This window comes from Eulemur rufifrons, chromosome 15, assembly GCF_041146395.1.
Source record: "Eulemur rufifrons isolate Redbay chromosome 15, OSU_ERuf_1, whole genome shotgun sequence".
NCBI classification, from domain to species: domain Eukaryota; kingdom Metazoa; phylum Chordata; class Mammalia; order Primates; family Lemuridae; genus Eulemur; species Eulemur rufifrons.
In genome coordinates this window covers 88,736,066-88,759,929 of record NC_090997.1, presented here as the reverse complement: position 1 = coordinate 88,759,929, position 23,864 = coordinate 88,736,066, and the positions used below count along the sequence as shown (strand labels likewise).

At 35.5% G+C, this 23,864-nt stretch overlaps 1 protein-coding gene across 2 annotated transcripts in view; it reads right to left on the bottom strand.

The window, feature by feature from the left end:
* VTA1 (vesicle trafficking 1) overlaps positions 1 to 14,328 on the bottom strand; it is a 50,810-nt gene extending 36,482 nt beyond the window's left edge. For both annotated transcript variants that reach the window (XM_069487864.1, XM_069487865.1), the window contains exon 1: positions 14,209 to 14,328. In XM_069487864.1, coding sequence (XP_069343965.1) covers positions 14,209 to 14,320 — 112 coding nt within the window. In that variant the 5' untranslated portion in view covers positions 14,321 to 14,328. The remainder of the gene's footprint in view (positions 1 to 14,208) is intronic.
* Between the last annotated feature and the right edge of the window lie 9,536 nt (positions 14,329 to 23,864).

Sequence of the window (23,864 nt, the reverse complement as noted above, 5' to 3'; positions counted from 1 at the left end):
TTGTCAAGTCTTTTCTTCCAACCTTTTGTTGCATTTCTTTTCTTATTAAATGTATCACTTGACCTCTTTAGATAATAAATACATTGGGTGCAAATATTATGCCCAGTCTTTTAATTTTTGAATATTGTTTTAAAATATAGAGGCTTAACATGTTTCTGTACTCAAAACTACCATTTGTGACTCTTCCCCCACCAATTCTAAGCTTGGAAAGATCTTTTATCTCTAGAAACTTGGCCTTGATATTCAGTTATATGATTTTTCTAGTTTTTCCTACATTTTATTTTTTCAAACTTAATCCTATAATCTAATGTACATTTCATCCAGTTACTGGCACCTGCTTCAAAATCATTTAATAATTTCTTCTCTCTAATAATTTGTGGTTCCTTCTTTAATATATTTTTACTTTTTATATTTCCTGGCTATTTGACTTTGCTGAGATCTCAGATCAAATGCTGTCGCCTTACATGATGATATCTATAAATGATAATATGCTTTTTCTTCCTCCAAATTTAATTTTATGATGTCTTACCGTATTGCCAAAATTTCCTGAAGAACGTTAAGTGCCCTTGCTTTTATTTTTAAGAGGAAGGCTTCAAGTAGGGAACAGTTCCATGCCAGGTGTTCAGATTATCCCTAAGAGAGACAACACCCTAAGCTAGATAGAAGCTGAGGCCTTTGAGACCCATTTGATCCCAGGGATCAGCAAAACAATTGGTGTGAGTATGGAAAGAAAATATTAGATTCTATTGATATTTTTATCTCATTCTTTAAAAATTTCTATTTTTATATATCTCTTATAGTACTAGTATATTGATATGTAAATATAATTCATAAATAATTCACATAATATACTGACGATTTGTGTTCAATGTCTTTTTTAGCTTACGTGGATGGGTGATCAAAAGGTCCAGGATGGCTGCTCTACTGCATCCTCACTCCTCCCAACTATGAACTATATTTTTTTGCCCCACCCTAGCTCATACCTCTCCCCTCACTCCTATCCCTTGTATCAAAATCCCCTGGAACTACTGCTTTAGTGTCAACATTCTCCCCTACATCTTCTCAGATTCCTTCTCCTTCTTCCTCTTAACTAAAACCTGATGTCACTTGAAGAAACAATTTATGTTTGCAGTCCTCTCGAGTGGTGATTTTTAAAAACAAATTCTCTCACATTCCTCCTTGGGGTTGGAAAGCCCCTATATATTATCAAGGGGTTGTAAGGTACCCAGCCAAAACAGTACATTTTCCAGTGTTTTTCAAGCAAAATACAAAATACGGTCATGTAGCTAAGACTAATATCATGTAACCAGAAACTGTTGGGAGAGACTTCTGGAAAGTCTTCTTAAAAAGAGGAATGACAACAGGGGAAAGAGCTTACTGACCTCCCTTTTCTCCTCTCTGCTATCTAGAATAAAAACACTAGATGACTGAAACTCTAGTATCCATCTCGGACCACAGGGCAATCTTGGAAATGGTAAGCACATAACTTTTAAACAGTATTTGTTATAATTTGTTAGTATTGTTAATCTCTTACTGTGCCCAATTTAGAAATTATACTTTATCGGTATGTACATCTAGGAAAAAAATAGTACATACAGGGCTTGGTTTTTGCTACGGTTTCAGGCATCCACTGGGGGGCCTGGAACGTCTCCCCCATGGATAAGGGGGGGCTACTGTATTTTTTTCTCTTCATATGGTGGCTGTTTACTCAATCTGTGATCATCATAGACTAAGCAAATCTTAATCTGATAAGAATCTTATTGCTCCAATCATTTGTTAGCTTATTTTTTTTTTCCTCAAAAGAAACTGAAACCCAAGGAGACTAGGTAGCACTTGCAGTTACAGAACATTATGAATGCTTATATAATTTTAAATTTTAATTACTTCAAGAAAATGATGCCCAACAAAGAAAACTGAATGGAAAATGTGGCAAATGTTAACAGTGGTGATTTTAAGTGGGAAACTGTGTGCTTACTTTATACTTTCCTATACATTCCAATTTGTCTATAATGAACGTGTGTCATTTAGATCAACATTTCTCAAGGGTGGCAACAATGATACTGACACTTGAGAAAGCCAGAAAAATATGAAGGCTTATTATTTATTTACTTTGTATTTTGTATTTGTTAATGCAATGTCTGAAGGGACTATTACCATTTAGAACAATGATAATCTGAAATGCACTGGACAGTCCTGACAACAAAGAATTGCTCCTCTAAGATGTCAACATTGTTTCCAAAGAGAAACAATATTGAATTGTGGTTTAAAAACACCACCTAAAAACCTAAAAACAAAAACCATGAAAAGTCACAGAAAAATAAAAAGCATAAAAATGACAACATAGCCCAATGTTGAATTTGAGTGAAAGCAAGAACTTATCAAGCATTAGTTACTGAAACCTATTACATGTAATCCTATGCTGCTGAAGAGTATGTAAGCTTCTGCTTTTAACGATTAAACCTTATCAAAGATGCGTAATTGTCATAAAAAATAAACCTTATCAAAGATGTGAAAACATACAAAGGTGCCAAAGAAAGAAATGAAAGTTAAGAATGTATCATTTGACTCCACAGACCCCGTCCCTTCAACTTCATAGCTTTTCTCCTGAAGAGCTGCAAAATGAAACCATTTACTTTACTCATAAAAGAGTAACTGTTAAAATGACTTTTTAAAGTCATTTTTAAGTCATTTAAAATGACTATAAAATTTTATTTTATAAAATAAAATGCATGTGTGCCTGTATGTTCATCAAAACAAACAAGACAAATGGAATGCTACTGGATAAATCAGTGGTCCAACCTTATGTACATTTTTATTATTAACCTGTCATTGCTATAGTAAAGTATCCTGAGTCATCTTATAATTAAAAAATAAATACTCAGACAACAGAGCTATGGATACCAATTTATCATATTCAGAAACCAGCAAAGGAGGACTGCTTTTCCTTTTTGACTTCATCAAGCTTGTCTGACTGCCTTTTAAAAATCCCATTTCTGTGTGATTAACAACAATAAAATAATAATGGGCAACTGATTATTAATGCTAATATCCATATGACTTACCATCTATCAACAAAGAAATCCAATATTATTATTTACCTTTCATTTAAACTAAATTAACATTTTCTACTTGTATGTCCTGTCACATCTCAGAACTGAAATAACCGTATGCATTTACAACTTCCTGAACAACTGTACTGTATTTAATTTTCCTATGATCATATAAGCAAATGAAGGCTCTCAAGAACATTTATACACATTCATTGAAAGTCTATTAATTTTACAATGTCACCCCCTAGAGGAACTTAAAAAAAAACAAACCTGAACTTTTTCCATTTAGTTACTTACAGCAAACTTAAAAAGGAAGGAAAGATCTTTCTGGATTTAGCTTTATCTACAGCAAAACTGGCAAAATCAAAATATTTATCAAATAGTACCTGCTTTTAGTAGGGATTCAAATATGTTCTGGCTTCATTAAAGAAAAAAAGGGACATCCAGAGCTCAACAGAAAGCCTGTCCCTCATTTCCACTCTCCATTCAGGAATCTCCCAGATTCTTTCATTGGCTTTTTGCCGGCTTTCATTTGTCACTAATTTAACTAGTCCCTTTCTCTTCACTCATTCTGCTGCTCACTCAATAACTGGTTCACTAATTACTAGCTACTAGCACAATTTTTCATTCAACCATTTCTCATCCAACATCTGTCATGAAGGTCCTGGTTTTATCACTAAGTAACAGAAGGGCCAGGATGACTGTGAGGATCAAATCAGATATCCTATACTGAAGGAAAGGATTGTCACAAATGCCAATGGCTACATGAATGTTAGTTGTTTGGGTTCTTAGGTGACAACTATATGGCCATAATTCCTTATGGGGACCACAACTACCTTAAAATTTATGTCAATTTAGCAAACATGTTTTGAGTACCTACTCTTTATTATGTAAATCTCTCTACTGGCCAAGCACTACCAGGCACAGTAAATGAATAAAGAGCACCCAGCACTGAGCAAAGCCTTCCTAAGTTTAAGGTCCGGAAGAGAAAGGCAAACGAAATAGCAATTAAGGTAAAGCCATACATGGCACATAAGACAAAAAGTACCTAAAAACTAAGGGGTTTAAGAGAAGACTTCCCATAAAAAGTGGCATTCAAGCTAGGACCTTAAAGATAAACATGGAGTGGATGTGGTGTCAGGTGGAGAGAATAGAATGTTAGATGGCTTACAGAGGAAAGTATGAAAAGTTCCAGGAACAGAATGAAATTCAGTTTGATTATAACTACAAAACATGATTCAGATTCAAATTATGAGGGGCCACTGAAAACACATATTTTTTCAGATATAAATATGGATCTGTGTGTAAATAATTTTTTTCTTTTTATTTCAGGATATTATGGGGGTACAAACATTTTGGTTACGTTATGACTTTGTTTCACCCAAGCCAGGATTAGAGCTCTTCCCCCATATAATGCTCACTGCATCCATTAGTTGTGAGTTCACCCACCCCCACACCCCCAACCCCCAATGAATATTACTACCATGTGAGCACCTTAGTGTTGATCAGTTAGTGCCAATTTGATGGTGAGTACACGTGGTGCTTATTCTTCCATTCTTGTGATACCTCACTGTGGAGGATGGGCTCAAGCTCTATCCAGGATAATATAAGAGGTGCTAGATCATCATTGTTTTTGTAATTGAGTAGTATTCCATTGTATACATATACCATATTTTATTAATCCAGTCATGGATTGAAGGGCACTTGGGTTGTTTACACATCCTTGCAATAGTGAATTGTGTTGCCATAAACATGTGAGTGCAGATGTCTTTATTACAGAATGTCTTTTGTTCTTTTGGGTAGATGCCTAGTAGTGCTATTGCTGGATCAAATGGTATTTCTATTTTTAGCTCTTTGGGGTATCTCCAAATGATTTTCCACATAGGTTGTACTAATTTGCAGTACCAACAGCAGTGTAAGAGTGTTCCTATCTCTCCACATCCTCGCCAGCATTTGCTGTTTTGGCACTTTTTGATAAAGGCCGTTCCCACTGGAGTTAGGTGCTATCTCACTGCGGTTTTGATTTGCATTTCCCTAATCATTAGTGATGTTGAGCATTTTTTTTAAATGTTTGCTGGCCATTATTCTGTCTTCTTTTGGAAAGTTTCTGTTCATGTCCTTTGCCCATTTATTGATGGGGTTGTTTGATTTTGTATCCTGCACTTTCATATAACTTTTCTTCATGTTATAAAAGATGCTTTATAATTTTTAAACAATTGCATTACTTTCCATCCAGTGGATATAACCTATTTACTTAACCATTTCCACAATGATATATATTTAGGTCATTTTCAGTTTATCTCAAATGTATAAACAATCATTCAGAAAATTCTCCATAAAGTTTTTACTGTATTTGTGATTACTTCCCAAACACAAGTTTTCCAAAACTGAAATTACTGAATTACAGAAATTTTACATTTTGCCAAAATGCTTTCCAAAACTTTGTATCAATTTACACAGACATGTCAGCAAAAATTTTACCACATACTCATTTGCACTGAGTCATAATTTTACAGTCAAAAATTGGTATGCCATTTTAATTTACATTTATTACTAACTAAGCTGAATGTTAATAATTAGCATTCCCTCCCTAAGTAGTTGTATGTTCATATTCTTTATCTATCAGGATCTTACTTTTTTAAAAAAGATTTGTATGAGTGTTTATATTTATATATCAGGGATACTGGCCCTTGTCTCTTGTTTACTGGAAATATTTTTTCCTAATGTACTAAATTAATTTGTACTGTTCATGTCATATAGAATTTCTAAATATTCACAGTTTACTTCATCATTTACTCTGTTTTTCTTTTTTTTACTAAGCATTTGAAACAGATCTTTCTAGTGGCAACAGATATTACATGTTGGAAGCAAAAGCTGGGAAGCTATGACAATGGCTTAGGTATAAGGCAAGGAAGGTATGAAACTGTGATGACTGACTGAGTGTGAGATACAAGGGAAGAAAGGAAAGGTTAAGTTTTTAATTTCCAGCTAATAAATTTGAAAATATGTCAGAAATGAAAGATATTCTACAAAACCTTAATATATCAACATTGGCTCAAGTAGACATTTTTTAATGGAAAAAAATTGAGAAATATATCAAAGAACTTCCACAAAGCACAAAGTTCTGCTTTATCAATGACTTTTTTTAACCTAAAGAGAGAGAAATCTGCTGCCTTTAACTTAACTTACATTTGAGAAAAGAGAAGCAATTTTCTCAACAATATTTAGGAAACCAGCATAACATTGTTATCAAAAATCTCAAAATGAGAACACCTTAAAAGAAAAGGCTGAACCAATCTCAGTAACATTTTTGTGGCAGGGGAAACAAGAGAGCAAACAAAACAGACTAGGACATTAAGAAAAATACGCAATTATATAGACTTGACACCAAAAGCATGATATAAGAAAAGAAAAACTGATAAGCTAGACACCATCAAAATAGACCCTGTTATGAAGACCAGAAGACAAGCTACAGACTGGGAGAAATTATTTGCAAAACACATATCTGACAAAAGACTAGTACCTTAAATATATTAAGAAGTCTCAAAACTCAATGATAAAAAAAATGGGCAAAACATTTCACTGAAGATGATATGCATATGGTAAATAAGCACACAAAAAGATGTTCAACTTAATTAGCCATCAGGGAAATAAAAATTAAAACCATAATGAGATGTCACTGTACCTATTAAAGATGACCAAAATAAAAAATAGAGACACAAAAAATACTGGCAAGAATACAGAGAAATTGGGTCACTCGTCATTTACATGTCGACAATGGGGGTGTAAAATGGTATAGCCACTCTGGTAAACAGTTGTCAGTTTCCTTCTTACGAAGCTAAACATGCAATTACCATATGATCCAGCAATTGCACTTTGGGGCATTTATCCCAGAGAAACGAAAACTTAGGTTCACACAAAAACTGTATATGAACATATTAGCTTTATTCATAATTGTTATAAATTGGAAACAACCCAAATGTCCTTTAATGGTTAAATTATTAAACTGTAGTAAATACACACCATGGAATAATACTGAGCAAAAGAAACACACTTGGATGACTCTCCAGAGAATTACACTAGGGGAAAAAAAGCCAACCCCAGGAACTTTTATAATGTATGATTTCATTATATAACATTTTTTAAATGATAAAATTTTACAAATGGACAACAGATTAGTGGCTACCAGGAGATGAGGGAGAGGTGGTGGGGGCAGGTAGGTGTGGTTATAAAAGGGCACTGAGACAGATCCCTATTCACTATTCTCTATCTTGACTATGATGATGGGTACAGGAACCTACACTTGACAAAACTGTTTAGGACTAAATATATATACACACAAACACAAACAGATGTCAAACTGGGAAGCTCTGAATAAGACTGGTGGAGTGTATCAATGTCAATATTCTGGTTGTGACACTGTATCACAGTTTTGGAATATATTACCATTAGGGGACACTGGGTAAAGGGAACACAGGATCTTTCTGTATTATTTCTTACAATTACATATGGATGTAGAATTATCTCAAAAGAAAAAGTTTACTTAAAAAAAAAAATGGGATTCTAGGCCGGGCGCGGTGGCTCATGCCTGTAATCCTAGCACTCTGGGAGGCCGAGGCCGGTGGATTGCTCGAGGTCAGGAGTTCGAGACCAGCCTGAGCAAGAGCGAGACCCCGTCTCTACTAAAAATAGAAAGAAATTATATGGACAACTAAAAATCTATATAGAAAAAATTAGCCGGGCATAGTGGCGCATACCTGTAGTCCCAGCTACTTGGGAGGCTGAGGCAGTAGGATCGCTTAAGCCGAGGAGTCTGAGGTTGCTGTGAGCTAAGCTGATGCCAGGGCACTCACTCTAGCCTGGGCAACAAAGTGAGACTCTGTCTCAACAACAACAACAACAACAACAACAACAAAAAAGGATTCTTTCCAGAAATGGAGGGATGTTTCAAAGATGAGAAAATTTACTATTCTACTACTACTTATTACATTAAAAAGTTCAAAGTAAACAATAAGACTGTTAGCACTTCCATACATAGCCAAAAAAGTATTAATAATTTGATACACATTATTTCAACATTCATTCCTGACTTAAAAAGAAAACAAAAGACCTATTCTTATTTAGAATATAGGAATATTAAAATAATTTTTAAAAATGACAAAATTTTAAAAGAATTCCCATTAAGGTTAGAAAGAAATCATTTTTGGAAATCATAAGTACTAGAAAGGAGAAGGCACAATGTGCATATCATGATAATATGACCTATGGCTTAATCTAAAACATTATAAACATAATAAGGTAGTAAGTGATAAAATACATAGCATTAGGATTCTTTCCATTACATTTCCTTCCTGATTAGTGACAGCATCTTAAAAAGCTATAAACTACTATATGGTTCATTTATTCAATCAACAGATAAAATATACAGATATCTACCATGTCTTAGGTACTGAATTAGGAGTTAGAGAGTTGATGATTATCAACAGAAGACATACTTCTTGCTCTCACAGAGTTTACATTCTAGTGGAATATTAATACTATTTAGAGAGAAGAAATTCATTAAGAATTTATAAATCCCATTTATGTGCCAGGTGAAAGAAGACAAGATATCATTCCCTGTCTTCTAGAAGAATCAAGAAGACTGAAAGGTAAACAGATGTTTATAACACAATGTGATAAGATGAGGGGCTCAAAGGAATAATTTCTAGACCATTCTATGGAGGTCACGAAAAGCAACCTGTAAGAAGTTAAGTTTGTACATAACCAGTAAATTAGTCAAATTAAGAGGAATGCAACGGGATTCCAGGCAGAGGGCAGCACATATAAAATTCCTGAAGTACAAAAGAATATGGAGCTTTTATGAATCTAGAAGTTGTTTAGTAAAATAATCTTGAAATTTTTTCTCATAAAAAAATTGTTCCCTGTTGTTGGAATTCATTAAATCCTTATTTGTTCCAAGATTATAGAAATGTATCCCTTAATACATGTTTAAATTGACATCTATACCTTTTCACCAGAAGTTTAAATGAGTATAAAAAATGTGATTTCCATAGTACATCAAATATTGACACTACAAATTATATCAATCTTTTAAATTTAAATATCATAGCAACTTGATATCTATCATAATCTATTTTAAAATATAAAAAGCTCTTTTTTAAGAGTCAGAAATGTTACATTGTTCCTTTCTCTGGTAATTCATATTTCCATTTACTTTGCCTATAGAATTTCACTATAAAAGAATGTATTTGCATGCTCAAAAGTCCTTACTTGATTATTCTATCATACTATTTCTCTGCAACAAAAAGTACATAAAAATTAAAATTTAAATTTTTACAAAATTTCCTGTGAAGGTGGTTAAAATTTTCTTCTAGAATTGAGTCTGTGCAATTATTGTAATGCATAATTGATCAAAACAACAAAAATATTACATAGTTCAATAATTGTTATATATGAAAAGTAAAATTTTATTAGCAATGGATCTTATGAGTTAAATATCTGAATATGATTTGTTGTCCTATGAACCAGAGTATCAGAATTGTAATCCTACTTTCATTTTTATGAATTTAACATGGGAAAAACTTCATTCACATAAAGAAACAAATGACAATGGAAGTTTTGTCACAGCAAAATTACGGAATTCCTTAAATTCCTTCTTGGTTATAGGCTAAAAACCATATAATCACCTATCATCAAATAATATTTTTAATAATTTCTTGTCTGACAAGTCAATTAGGTTTGCTGCAAAAATTGTTTAAAAATTAGGAAGGGATTTGTTACTCCATCATTACAATTTTTCATTTTCTCAATCCTTATGATGTACACAAAAAGGATATTACAAAGATTCATCATTTTCTTCCAATCAGATCCTTCTTATTTATGGCAGGACACAGAAGAGAAAACTGAAAAATAATTTTATCTTATCACCCATTTTAAATGTACTTCTGAAAAAAACAAAACAGAAGACTGCAAAGCTGAAGATTTTAGCTGATTTAGTTTAAGGAAAATGTCTACTATACTGGATAAATGGCAAAGGCAGTTGTTAACTCCAAACCAATCAGCCAAATGAGGTTGACTTTTTCAGAAAAAATATGACTTAATTTTCCAATGGGAAAGTCAACCCATATCCCCAATCTCACTTCTGAATTCTAATTTTAAAACAGCAATAAATTGCAGAAGCTTACAGGAGCTCCTTGTTTGGATGGAATAAGGGATTGCCACCTTTAGTTAATTTCTCTTTTGTATTTAACTCAGGGATGATATTCTTTAATAATGAACAGGGAATGAAGAGGTAAGGTCATCTAATTAAAATTTTTATCATTTTGGGAATTCAGAACACTGTAATACAAAACAGTTTTTAACATGAGACAGTACCCTTAACAGATATAGGGACCTGGAAAGAGTATTTTCCATTGTAGCCCTTCCATGTCTAGCTAATCCTCCCCACACCCTCTTGCAACATGACCTTGGCCTCAAATTGTTACTCCTCACCTCCTTAATAAAATCCAAAATGATCAAACAATGGCTGCTAATGCCCTATAACAATTCCTCCCTCTTCTGAGATCCATTCTTGACCAACTGCTCCTGAAGAGACAAACTCTAGGTGACTCCCTGTATCCCCCTCATACAAAGTTCCACATTTTTGCACACTCTTTTGGAAACTTTCATTCCCAGCATTTTCAAATAAAGGCTTATACTTTGCTCTGATAGATTTTCTTCCATATAAGATATGGAAAGACAGGAAGCTGTACCTAATCCCTTAAATAATGGAGGCTTCAGTAACAACAGTAATTGAAATTCTCTCTTTCTTCTGGACACCTAGGAAGATTTTTCACCTTTTCCTTCAAAGAAATACACCATAAAAATACTCCAGATATGTGAGAGTATGCCTTTCTTCATTGAAGTAGGGAAAGGACAATTGTGAACAGGATGTGAGAAAAAATTAGCAGCATACTACATTACTTTGCTACCCTGACCACAGGAACTTTGTCACAAAGATCAATTTTAGGAAGTAAAACATGAAAATTAAGAATTGGAAAACTGACTCCTTTAGAATTATTTGTACCCCCCAGTTTGAAGAGTACTGGTTTAATATGCCTAATGCATATCTATCTACAAGGAAAGAAGTTACCAGGAGCAGTGTTCTGTTGAACAACAGAATCAGACCCATACATATAGAAGCTATAGGAATTATCAGATAGCAAATATAAATAATATAAAGTGTTTAAAGAAATAAGAGTGTTTAAAATATATTATCAGTAACAAGAAACTATCAGAAATAGCTATGCTGATTTGAAAACAAAAAGAGAACGTTCAGAAATAAAAAATTAAAATAGAAACTCAATAAATGGGTTAAACAATAAGATATGTGGAGGTGAAGACAAGCCTCAAGAAACTGCACAGAATGGAGCACAGAGACACAAAGAGATAAAAAAAAAAAAGAAAGAATTAAGAGACAAGGAAGTTAAAGTAGAGAAGTACAATAAGTTTGGTCAAAATTTCAGAGTAGAATAGAAATAATAAAGGAGAAGCAATATTTGAACAGTTAATAGCAGAGTATTTTCCAGAATTGATGAAAGATAAACATGTACAGATTTAGAAGCCAAAGTCCTAAACAAGTACACAAAAAGAAATCAAGGCCTAGAAAATTAGATTGTAAATCACAAAAAAAAGAGACTGATAAGTTGGCTATATAGTAAAATTAGGAACTTTGAACATCAAAGGACTTCATAAAAAGAGTGAAAAATCAAACCGTGAACTGGGAGAAGACATCTGTAACACATATAACAAAGGATTAGTATCTACATTAAGACAGACAAACAGGGCAGTAGAAAAATGGGCAAAAGCAATAAAATAAAGAAGCATTTCAAAAGGCAATCACAAATGGTTAATTAACATATGAAAAGACGTCCAACCTTATTAAGACTCAGAGAATTGCAAATTTTGTTCCAATGTGACACCATTTCACACTCACTAGATTGGCAAAAATTAAAAGGTCTAATAACATCAAATGCGGTGGGTACATTAGTGTTCATTTTATTATTCCTTAAACTCTATTTGTACATTATATATGTTCTTTTGTATGCATGTTTCCTAACAAAAAATTTAAGGGCCACCTCAATTTATTGATGAAGATATTTCTTCATAACCATGCTGAGAGTAGATTCAGTGAAATAGTGGGCATGAAAACTGGACCGGACTACCATGGGCTAAAAAGGCATTCTACAAGATAACCACGTAAAGCCAACTACAGATCATTATTTCAAGCTTACCTATGAGTTGGGAAGACAGGACGGCAACTTTAAGGGAATTGTCATGGTGACAGTTTCTTCCTTTCTTTCTTTTTTTAAATAAAGTAAAATGGATTAGGTTTAGAAAGAAACAGCAAGAGGGAGAGGATAATGACACAGGAAATAAAGGGTCCTTGGGCTGTCACAAAGATACATAATACACAGGCCATGAATAGGGATTCATTTTAGGCAGGAAAAAGGTTCTTATTTCATGGTTACCACATTACCTCTTTGTCCTTATCACATCACTCTCTCTGCTCTCTACCCATTTCAGTCACAATGGCCACCTTGCTCCTCCTAGCAAGCCTCTGCCTCAAGACTTTTATACTCTTTAGTCCCTCTGTGGAGAATCCTCTTTCCTGGATGATGTAAGGTCTGACTTTCACTCCTTTCTTTGTTCAAATGTCAACTCAGTAAGTGTTCCCCCGACCACTTTGAAACATAAATCCCCTCTGCACTCTCTGCCACCACTACTCCTGATACTCCTTTATTCCTTTTCCTTGTCTTATTTTTCTTTATAACCTAAAATTCAGTATAATAGAGTCATTTTATTGTTTAATGTCCTACACCCATTGTACGTAAGCTCCATGAATGCAGGAACTGCAGCCACAGTGCCTAGTAATGCCCAGTACAAGGTCAAAGCTCATTACACACACAATGAATGAATGATTAATGGACCTTGCCTGAGGAACCTGAAGAACAAGTATAATGGAAATAATGCAGTAAGATTTGAACAAAATGAGGTCAAGCAGAGAATAATTCATTTATTGACTACAGAAGAGGTGACATTTGAGTTAGATCTTGAATCATGAGGAACTTGCCAAGTGCAAAAAAAAAAAAAAAAAAAACCAAAACACAAACAAAAAAACAACAAAGTGTGGATATCCCAACACCGTGAAGAACATGGAGGTTTGAAATGGCTTTGCATTTAAGAAATGGGGTATATTTGGAGTATGGCAGGATGACAGTGGACCAGATTTTAGCCAACCTTATAATGTCCACAACAGAGGACACGATTTACTGAGCTGTGCAACTCTGAAAATCCTTCTCAGAAGATTTACAATTATTCAGTCACTTGTTTTATTTGCACTATAGAATACAAAATAAAGTTTAAATTAAATTACTGGAACTATAACCTTTACTCGTTATAAAGGAAAAAGTTTGAACTTAACCGTTCTCATCAACTGCAGATTATATGTATCACAATCAAAGTGGGAATGTTGCTATCAATGGTCTCAAACACGGGTATTATTCAAGAAGTCAAGATTAAAAATTCTCAATGGTATGAGAGAGCAGTGTTGATGCAGAAAGGGAATGATCAAATTCAACTGCTTGTTTAGTAGCAGATACTCTCCATTTAACCATTTATGTTTTTGAATGGGCTTGCATGCTGTCATAATTACCCTTCACTTATTAGGTTTTCAACTAGCCTATCTTCCTTTTATTCACATTACTACTATTTTGGGGGCACTCATCTTCGTTTCAAACCCAACTCAATTACTCCACTATCTAGGTTATTTTCAGGATTCCTAGTGGAGACATAAGACTCATGTGTACACACACAAAGGAAACGTCAAGGAAGTGTGTTCCAGAGTTCATGGGCCCATGTAATCAGTTCTGGAGCATTTAAGTGCAAGACGAGAAGTGGTGGGCACCATGGTGCTTTGGGATTTTTGCCTTTCTTGGCCAGCGAGAAGCTCGGGCTCCCACAGGAGGGCGGGGACCCAGGGAGTTCCCAGGGCAGGCCAAAGGTCAAGGCTCAGGTCTAAAGCCAGTGGGGCGGGGCATGCCCCAAGAACCCAGGAGCAGTGCTTGGGCCCCAGAGTGTAACTGGGAAAGGAGGGGCGCGGCGACTCGGAAAAACTCACAGTAATAAGCCACCACAGGGTCCCGCTTGTCATGCTCCTGAGCCGTCCTCAGATGATGCTGTATACTCTTAAACTGTGGGGGGAGCGGCGGCAGCGGAGCAAGCGCGGCCATCTCCAGTACAAGAGGCACCACTTCCTACTCGCGCGGTACCGGCACTTCCGCTTCCGTCTGGACGGTCGCGCGTACGAGCACTCCGGGCAAATTCCAACCACTCCTTCGTTGCTTGGCGACGACAAGTCAACTACGGATGCCCGTTAGGCACAATTTCCGTTTGCTTTCTCGTAGCAGTTAGAGCCCAGAGAAGGCTGAGCGTTTTAGCTGTTGTGCTGCATATGGAACCAGCGCTCTCTGCTGGTAAGAGGAAGAAGAGTTTTTGTTTGGTTGGTTTGTGGCAAAGGAAGGCTAGAAGAGGGAAAAAACCAAAAAACAAAAAACAAAAAAACCACCAAGAAAATGATGTTTGTTGACTGGGACAAAGAATAAAGGCCAGAGTTGCCTTTGGCATCATTCAGGAATTATCACTTCCAGTTCCTAAAATAATTTTAATAGTGTCCATGGAAGCCTTTTTGATTTTGGAAACTTTAATTCAGTTCTTGCATGAGAAGAGAAATGGTGTGTTTAAATTTTAAATAAAATTTTTCAATGTTGACACACTGTATACAATAACCAGAATTCTCTCCAACTTAAACATTAAATACATGAAGCTTAAAGAAAACTGAACTTTTGTTCTGAACTGGCTAATAGATATTTTAGCGAGTGAATAATCTGTAGATTGCTTATTTATGAAGAGTGATTAATAATGTGCAAAGTATTTTCACTTTCATTATTAATGTCTTGTCCTAATGCACCTATAGGATATTTGGGACTTCTGGTTCAACGCTGCTGGCTCATACCAACACATGGTAGGCATCAGCTTTTCCTTCTACCTTCAACAACTTTAGTTGTCTTTCTCTCCTCTCCATCCCATACTATCATCCTCAGGACTGTGTATTTTATTTACCTCCTCCAATAACATTCATCTTTATTTATTTTATCTCAGACCCCAGGTTTGAGGATTAATTTTATTAGTTTTCATTGAAATCACGTTATTCTCAAGAACCAAAATCTCAAGCTCTGAAATTTCCCCCTGCCTACTATTTTCTGATCATTCCCACTCCCCCACCCCAGGTCCATTATTTCATAGAGCTATCTGTATCCCCATGTTCACTGAAGCATTAGTCAATAATAGCCAAGATATGAAAACAACCCAAATGATGTCTTTCCACAGGTGAATGTATGAAGAAATTGTGGGATACACACACACACACACACACACACACACACAGTGGAGTATTGTTAAGCCTTTAAAAAAGAACAAAATCTTGCCATTTGCAACAACATAAATGAAACTGGAGACATTATGTAAAGTGAAATAATCCAGACACAGAAAGACAAATACTACATTATCTCATTATATTTGGAATCTAAAATAGTCAAACTCAAGGAAGCAGAGAGTAGAATGGTGGTTGCCAGGGGCTAAGGAGAGGGGAAAATGGGGAGATGTTGGTTACACGGTACAAAGTTTCAGTTAGGCAAGATGAATTAACTTCTGGAGATCTAATTTGCAGCAATGTGATTATAGTTAACAATACTGTATTGTATCCTTGAAATGTGCTAAGAAGGGATATCTTACATGTTTTCACTGCATGCACACACACACACTCACACACACACAGAGGTAATTATGGGAGGTGATGGATATGGTAAATATAGGAGGTAATGTGGTGATGATGGATCACCACAGCTTCATTGTGGTGATTATTTCACAATCTATATAAATGTCAGAACACCAAGTTGTATACCTTAATTACATACAATGAGTTGTCAACTATACCTCAATAAATCTGAAAATAATAAAGCAAGTTACATTCATTGTTTTAGAGCTATGCTTTTCTATGTATTGTGCTTATTCACCCATTTTTTTCATGCATTCAATAAATATTGAACACCTACAGTACAAGCTGCTGCACAAGGTGTTGGGAATATATGAGAACTATGTAACCCCTGCCTTCATGGGACTTACATAAGAGCACGTGTCCTTGTGTATGTATGTGCACACATATATATGTATATGGTTGAGATGTATGCTGCTGAGAATTTGCTTAAAATAAGGCAGGATTTATATTTAATCCTTCTGAGTAGGTCACAAACTATCTTGGCTTATTTTATATCTAGCAAACAAGAGGAAATGATCTCTATATAAGTTTCCTCTCTAACACTCTTCGATTCTCAGTATTTTGCATTGTGTCAGAGTAATTTATCCTCCTCCTCATGAGATAGCCAATGACCGTAGAATGGGGTGGAATAGAGGTCAATTTAGGCACTCACAATAGTATGTTTCACAGAAGGACAGCTGAGATAAGGCAATCTGGATAGCTGCCTAGATTCATAAATCACAGCCCTTAACCAATACACATCTCACTGAAATCTCTGACCTGCCAAAACTGGGTTTGTCTTTCTGCATGAATAATTTATATTTTCTAGAATGGAATGGGGGATGGCTTAGTAGAAAGGGTCAATAACCAATGATGTTATTTTGAGCAAATATTTAACCTTTTAGGGTATGTTTCCATTTCTCCAAAAAGAAGAGATTGGATTCTGTGATCTGTAAGAAATTTCACAATTCTATAGTTTTATGATTTCAAGTCTTACAACCACACTTAGAGTTATGGTACTAGCTCTGAGATTTATTGTCAGTAATTTGGATGATGCCAGCAATTGCTTGACCTAATAAATTAAAGGTCTTATTTTCCTTCTTTTTCAATGAATTCATTCATATTTAAAATATTCTTAACGTCTATGATTTCTAGTTGCATAACACATATAACCATGTTTTTTGATATTCCACCCATGCATCCAAGCTCCATAGGAGAACACTGCCTGTAAATCCAGAAGACCTGAGTTATGTGTATTTTTCTACCTTTACTGGCAATGATTTAAGCACACAATGTTTACTCTGCTATTTTCAGTTTTTCCATCTGTAAAATGGGCAAAATTATTCTTACCTATAGGAATGCTGTGATTAAATGAGAGAGTACATGAGATAATATCTTGTGCAGTGCCTGATACATGCTGGTTTCACTCTTATTATGGAGACTAGACTCATTTTATCAAGCTTGAGAGAAAGTGTATCAAATAGGTAAAAACTCTGGTTGTTGAATCAGCAAACATGGATTTGAATCATAGCTTGTAACGAAAAAGCCTTGGAAAAAGTACCTACCAACTCTAAGCCTCAGTTTCCTCATCTGCTTGGAATTTCTACAGCTGTCTGGATATGTATTTGAAACAAATTTTGGGGAAAAAAATCATTTCTTCAAATATTTTTTCTGTCTCCTCTCTCTCCTCTTGTGGGATTCCAATCACATATATGTTAGACTGCTTGATACGGTTTCAAAGGTAACTGCTCCCCTCTATGTTCCTCCTTTTTAATCTTTTTCTCATTATGTTTCATTGTGAATAGTTGCTATGTTAATTTCATGGATCTTTTCTTCTATAGGATCTCATCTGAAGTTAACTCTGTTCAGGGATTTTTTTTTCTTCTTTTTCCTGATGTTGTATTTTATCTTTAGGAAGGGGGTTAGTGAACTATGGCTCATGGGTCTTCCACCTCTTTTGTGAAATAAGGTTTTATTGCAGCATAGCCATTTCCATTCATTTATATGTTGTCTATGGTTGCTTTTTGCTACAAGGTCAGAGTTGAAGAGTTTATTGCTAAAAAGTACTAACAATAACTTGAGCTTTCAGCAAGATGTAATCTTTTTGCTGGTAGAAGATCTCGCATAAATGTTGATGGCTGCTGACTGATCAGGATGGTGGTTGCTGAAGGCGGGGGTGGCTGTGCCAATTGGCTGTAGCAATTTCTTAAAATAAGACAAAAATGAAGTTTTTCACATCGATTGACTTTTCCTTTTGCAAAAGATCTCTCTGTAGCATGCAATGCTCTTTGGTAGCATTTTACTCACAGTAGAACGTTGAAAATTGAAGCCAATCGTCTCAAACCCTGTCACTGTTTTAAAATACACTAAATTTATGTAGTACTCTAATTCCTTTGTTGTCATTTCAACAGTGTACACGGCATCTTCACCAGAAGTAGATTCCATCTCAAGAAACCACTTTCTCTGCTCATCCATAAGAAGCAACTCCTGGTTCATTCAAGTTTTATCTTGGGATTATAGCAATTCAGTCACGTAATCAGGCTTCACTTCTAATTCAAGTTCTCTGCTGTTTCCACCACATCTGTAGTTACTGCCTCCACTGATGTCTCGAACACTTCAAAGTTATCCATGAGGGTTGGAATCAACTTTTTCAGACTCCTGTTAATGTTGATATTTTGACCTCCTTCCACGAATCATGAATGTTATTAAGAGCATCTAGAATGGTGTATCTTTTCAGAAGGTTTTTAATTTACTTTGCCCAGATTCATCAGAAAAATCACTATCTATGGCAGATATAGTCTTATGAAATGTATTTCTTAAATAATAAGACTTGAAAGTCATAATTACTTCTTGATCCACGGGCTGTAGAATGCATGTTGTGTTAGCAGGCAAGCAGACAACATTAATCTCCTTGTACATATCCATCAGAGCTCTTGGGTGACCAGGCACATTGTCAATGAGTGGTAATATTTTGACGAGAATCTTTTTTAAAGATCAACAGGTCTCAACAGTGGGCTTAAAATATTCAGTAAACCATGCTAGAAATAGATGTGCTGTCATCTATTTCCGTCAAGCTTTATTCCATTTGTAGAGAACAGGCAAAGTAGACTTAGCATCATTCTTTCAGGCCCCAGACTTTTCAGAATGATAAGTGAGCATTGGCTTCAAGTTAAAGTTACCAGTGGCCTTAGCCCATGTAAGAGAGTCAGCCTGTCCTTTGTAACTTTGAAGCCAGGTATTCATTTCTTGTCTCTAGTTATGAAAGTCCTTGAGAGCATATGCTTCCAATCCAGTATAAGGCTGTTTCATCTACTTTGAAAATCTATTCTTTAGTGTAATCACTTTCATCAATTATCTTAATTACATCTTCTGGATGACTTGCTGCAGCTTCTCCATCAGCACTGGCTGCTTCACTTTGCACTTCTATGTTATGAGATGGCTTTTCTCCTTAAACTTCATGAACCAACCTCTTTTGGCTTCCAACTTTCCTTCTGTAGCTTCCTCACCTTTCCCAGACTTCATAGAATTGATGAAAGTTAGGGACTTGTTCTAGATTAGGCTTTGACTTTTTTGGCTTAAGGAAATGTTGTGACTGGTTTGATCTTCTAGTTAGATCACTAAAACTTCCTCCATATTAGCAATAAGGCTGTTTTCCTTTCTTATTGTTTGTTCACTGGAGTAGCAATTTTAATTTCCTTCAATAACCTCTCCTTTGTATTCACAACTTGGCTAGCTGTTTGGCACAAGAGGTTTAATTTTTAGCTTATCTCAGCTTTTGGCATACCTTCCTCATTAAGCTTAATCATTTCTAGCTTTTGACTTGAAGTGAGAGATGTGTGACTCTTCCTTTCACTTGAGCACTAGAGGCCATTATAGAGTTACCAATTCATCTAATTTCAGTATTGTTGTGTCTCAGTTAATAGGGAGGCCTGAGGAGAAGGAGAGAGAGGGAAGAATGACCAGTTGGTGGAGTATTCAGAACACATACACCATTTGTCAATTAAGTTTGCCATCTTATATCAGCACAGTTCAAAGGGCCCCCAAACAATAATAATAGTAACATCAAAGATCACTGATCATAGATCACCATAACATACAATAATAATGACAACATTTAAAATATTGTGAGAATTACCAAAATGGGACACAGAGACAGGAAGTGAGCACATGATGTTGGAAAACTGGTGCCAGTAGTCTTGTGGATGCAAGGCTGCCACAAACCCTCAGTCTGTAAAAAAGTCCAATATCTACAAAGCATGATAAAGAGAAGCACAATAAAATGAGTGTGCCTGTGCCTGGTAATTTTTGGCTGGATGTCTAACACTGTAAATTATATTTTGTTGGCTGATGGATTTTATTGTCTTCCTTTACATAGTGTTAGAATTTCTTCTGGCATGCAGTTAGGTTACAGAAATCAGTTGAATGCATTTGAGGTTTGCTTTAAGCATTGGTAAGGTGGGTTTAGATTAGCTTGTAGTATAGGGAAAATTTAGGCTCACAACCTAAGTAATATATTTCTGAGTATTCTACAAGATACACCTGGCATTAAAAGGTCTTACCCACTCTGCTATGGAGACACAAACTACTTTCACCCTGGTTTGTACATCAAATCTTTATAGGTGGCCCTTTCTCTGGCCTTGGGTAATTTCTTCTCATGCATGAGCAGATCAATACTCAGTCAAAGTAAACCCCATTGCAGATCTCTGGAGTTCTCTCTGCTTAGCTCCCACCTCCATAGTATCATATTCTTCCCAGAAAAATTCTAGCCATCTTTGCTTCCTCTGGCACTGATCTCTGATTCCTTAGTTCAGTGAGACCACTGGGTTTCATCTTCCTGAAAGGTGGCCTGAAAAGTGCCTTTGGAGTAAGCTGATGCAATCAGGGCTCACTTGGTTTGTTTCCCTTTTCTCAGTGATTACAGTTCTGTGCTGCTTGTTTCTCAATGGTTGTCTCATCTTTTATATTGATGGTTATAGTTTTTTTTGTCCAGTTTTCTAGTTGTTTAAAGCAGAATAGAACATCCAATCCCCATTATTCCATTTCTACCAGAACACAAAAGTCTTTTAAATTGGTTTCATGGTTCTCAATAATGTTCTGAAGAGTTAAGATCATCGGATATGTGACTTCTGAATAAATATAATGTCAATTTTGCAATATTTGCAATACAGTAGTTATAATTTTATACTTAAAATTAAGAAGTCAATGGAGTTCCATGAAGTGTCAAGTAGTATATGGTCAGTAATAAACCAGTTTGTGTAGGTTGTTTAGTAAAGCTCTTAAAATGAAAGATTATATCCCTTTGTTTCAAGTTCTACAATTTATTGGTTGAGTGATATTCAACATATTTTCTGCTTTTTTATGAGTTTCAATTTCCCATTATAACAGAAAAATAATTCTTACTTCATAGGGTTGCAATCAGGATTAAATGAGATAGTTTGTATAAAGTATTTAGCATAGTACCTGTGCTGTATATACCAAATTAACATAAAATATTATTATATTATTGCTGTTTCTGTAATTGTTATTGAGAAATTGGCCATTTGTTATGCTGAAGTTGACTCTGTAAACCTTTAAGTGCCTGCTATACCAAGAGTCCTTGGCAATACATTGTATTGTATGTTTTGGGTGAAAACAAACCAGTTTGCTTGGCCATAACTGGCTAGACCAGCTCTTAGGGCACCAGCCAATGACAGCCATGAATAGGCTTGATACAACAAGCCAAGCTTAATAAGGTGGTCCTAAATAGGACCACCTTAGATGGGAGCAGCCTGACCCAGCCAGATCTCCCTTCTTGGTATGGTGACTGCTATGGCCCTTCACCATGCACCATCTCTCTGCTGCTGGTAATACTGACTGCTAAGAGGGCACAACTACATCCTTCACTGAGCATAGCCCTCCACTGCAGGGAATGTCTCATCCAGCTCATGTCCCTTCCTGGAGGGTGACATATGGCCAATAACTGGCTCATGCAGAGCTGAAAGACCTACTCACACCAGAACCACACTCAAGAGCCATCACTGTTCCAGGGCGCCCCTTGGGATTGACCAAGACTTCAGTTGCAACCACAGTACAGGTGTTTTTTCGTCTGCTCAGTCCTGGCTTCCTCATTTCCTTATGGTGGCAGCTCCTGAGAGTACTCTTCAATAAACCTTCTGCACTCATCTTGTCATCTCTGAATCTGTTCCTATGGAACCCAATCTAAGACACTTGGGGAGCACGAATGCAAGCCATATGCAAATGAGAGGATGTTGTATTCTGCATGCAGACAATTCTCTGCTCTGATTCACCCTGAGACTTGGCATAGGCAAATTAGAGTACTTAGATCAAGAGTTGTACAACTGCCAGGATGATTTCTACGTTCTCCCTTCCCCGTGTTTCTTAGCCACAACCTTCTATCACCTGATTGAGTCTAGAAATGTTTTATATTTTTAAACCAAAAAACTTTTATAATACATGTGTTCCTTAATACATTTCATGCCTGCTAAGCAAGAGCTTAAAGAGGAAAAAAGGATATGGAGAAAGTGTAGAAACAGAGGCAATAGTTAGACAAACTAACACAATCCTTTCTGAAATCCAAAAAATGACAGCTCTATGTAGCTAAGGTGTTTGTCCTTCATGTGTGCCAGAACATGGAATATTTCTGGTCTTTCAGATTCACATCAATTTCCCCAAAGCTTCTGTGCCTCCTGTCACCTTTATAATAGTCCATATATTCCAAAAGATATTTGAACATGGACACTTCTCCAATAAATGATTCCCAGCTAAACCTGAAGGGGTATATGAGTAATTCTTCAATTAACAGGTTCTTCCATTATTAGACAATCTTCACCATATAAACCCGACTTTGGGGATTCTTATCTGAAGTAATAAAAAACTGACATTAGCAAATAAAGAACTTAGGCATTACGGTTGGCTATGTGTACATGATTAATATTCTTAGGAATGACTTAGTGATGACTACAAATATAGGTGTGTTAGAACTGAAGTATGGGTATATACTATTCAACATACTCAAGTTTTCATGCTATTTCAAATCATTTCAATTACCAAAGGAGTTAACAAATGTATGGCACCGAACTGGACCTTTTAGATTTATTGGTAGGAAGATTATACTCAACTTTCTGAAAAATACTGATTTTTAAATTTGTGCATGCCTGGTTTTCTTTTCTTTTTTCTTTTTTTTTCTGTAAACCAAATATCTTCAGGGCCATATGCATCTGACAGTCAATGGTTTTGTGAAATTATTCACAACAGAGTCAAACTCAGAAAGCCCATGGTTAATACTAATCCTTTGTCAGTACTTATTCCTGACTTCATGACAATTTTCATCAATGTAAGTTTTATAAGTTATCAATTTGTTGTTGTTTTTCAGTGTTGGACATAATGAGAAATTGTAAAAGCTTTTGTTGCATGCTTTAGTGTGGGGAAAATTAATGGTTGCTTTACATTTAGCAAAGTATACCTAACTGCTCAATTTCAGTATATACTGGATCATATTTTATATTATTGGAACACGTAGCATTCCTTTAATTTATGAAATGCTTGTAGAATTGAACTTTAGTGCATATAATCAGTCTTATGTGCATAAATCCAGATTAATTAATTAAAACCTCATGCTAAATTGCTGGGCTATCATTAGAACTTCCGTTCCTTATTCCCTTTGTGACATGTTACCAGGGAAAATTCACTGCTTTGAATAATAATGAGCTGGAGACAAATTTAGCTTTTGAAAACTGATTAATGTCTTTCTCTGTTGTGAGCACCTAATTTGTAAAACACCTTTGCTCCCTTTTATAAGAGAAATTTAATGTCCATTTTTCTGTGAATTCCTACTCAGGAAGTATTGTGATGTACTCATTTATATTTAAAGTGTTAATATAGATCTTGGGATGCAGATGTACTGGAGCTGGTAAGATATGAAACCATATGTGAGATGATTATATTAATATGTTACTGGCTAT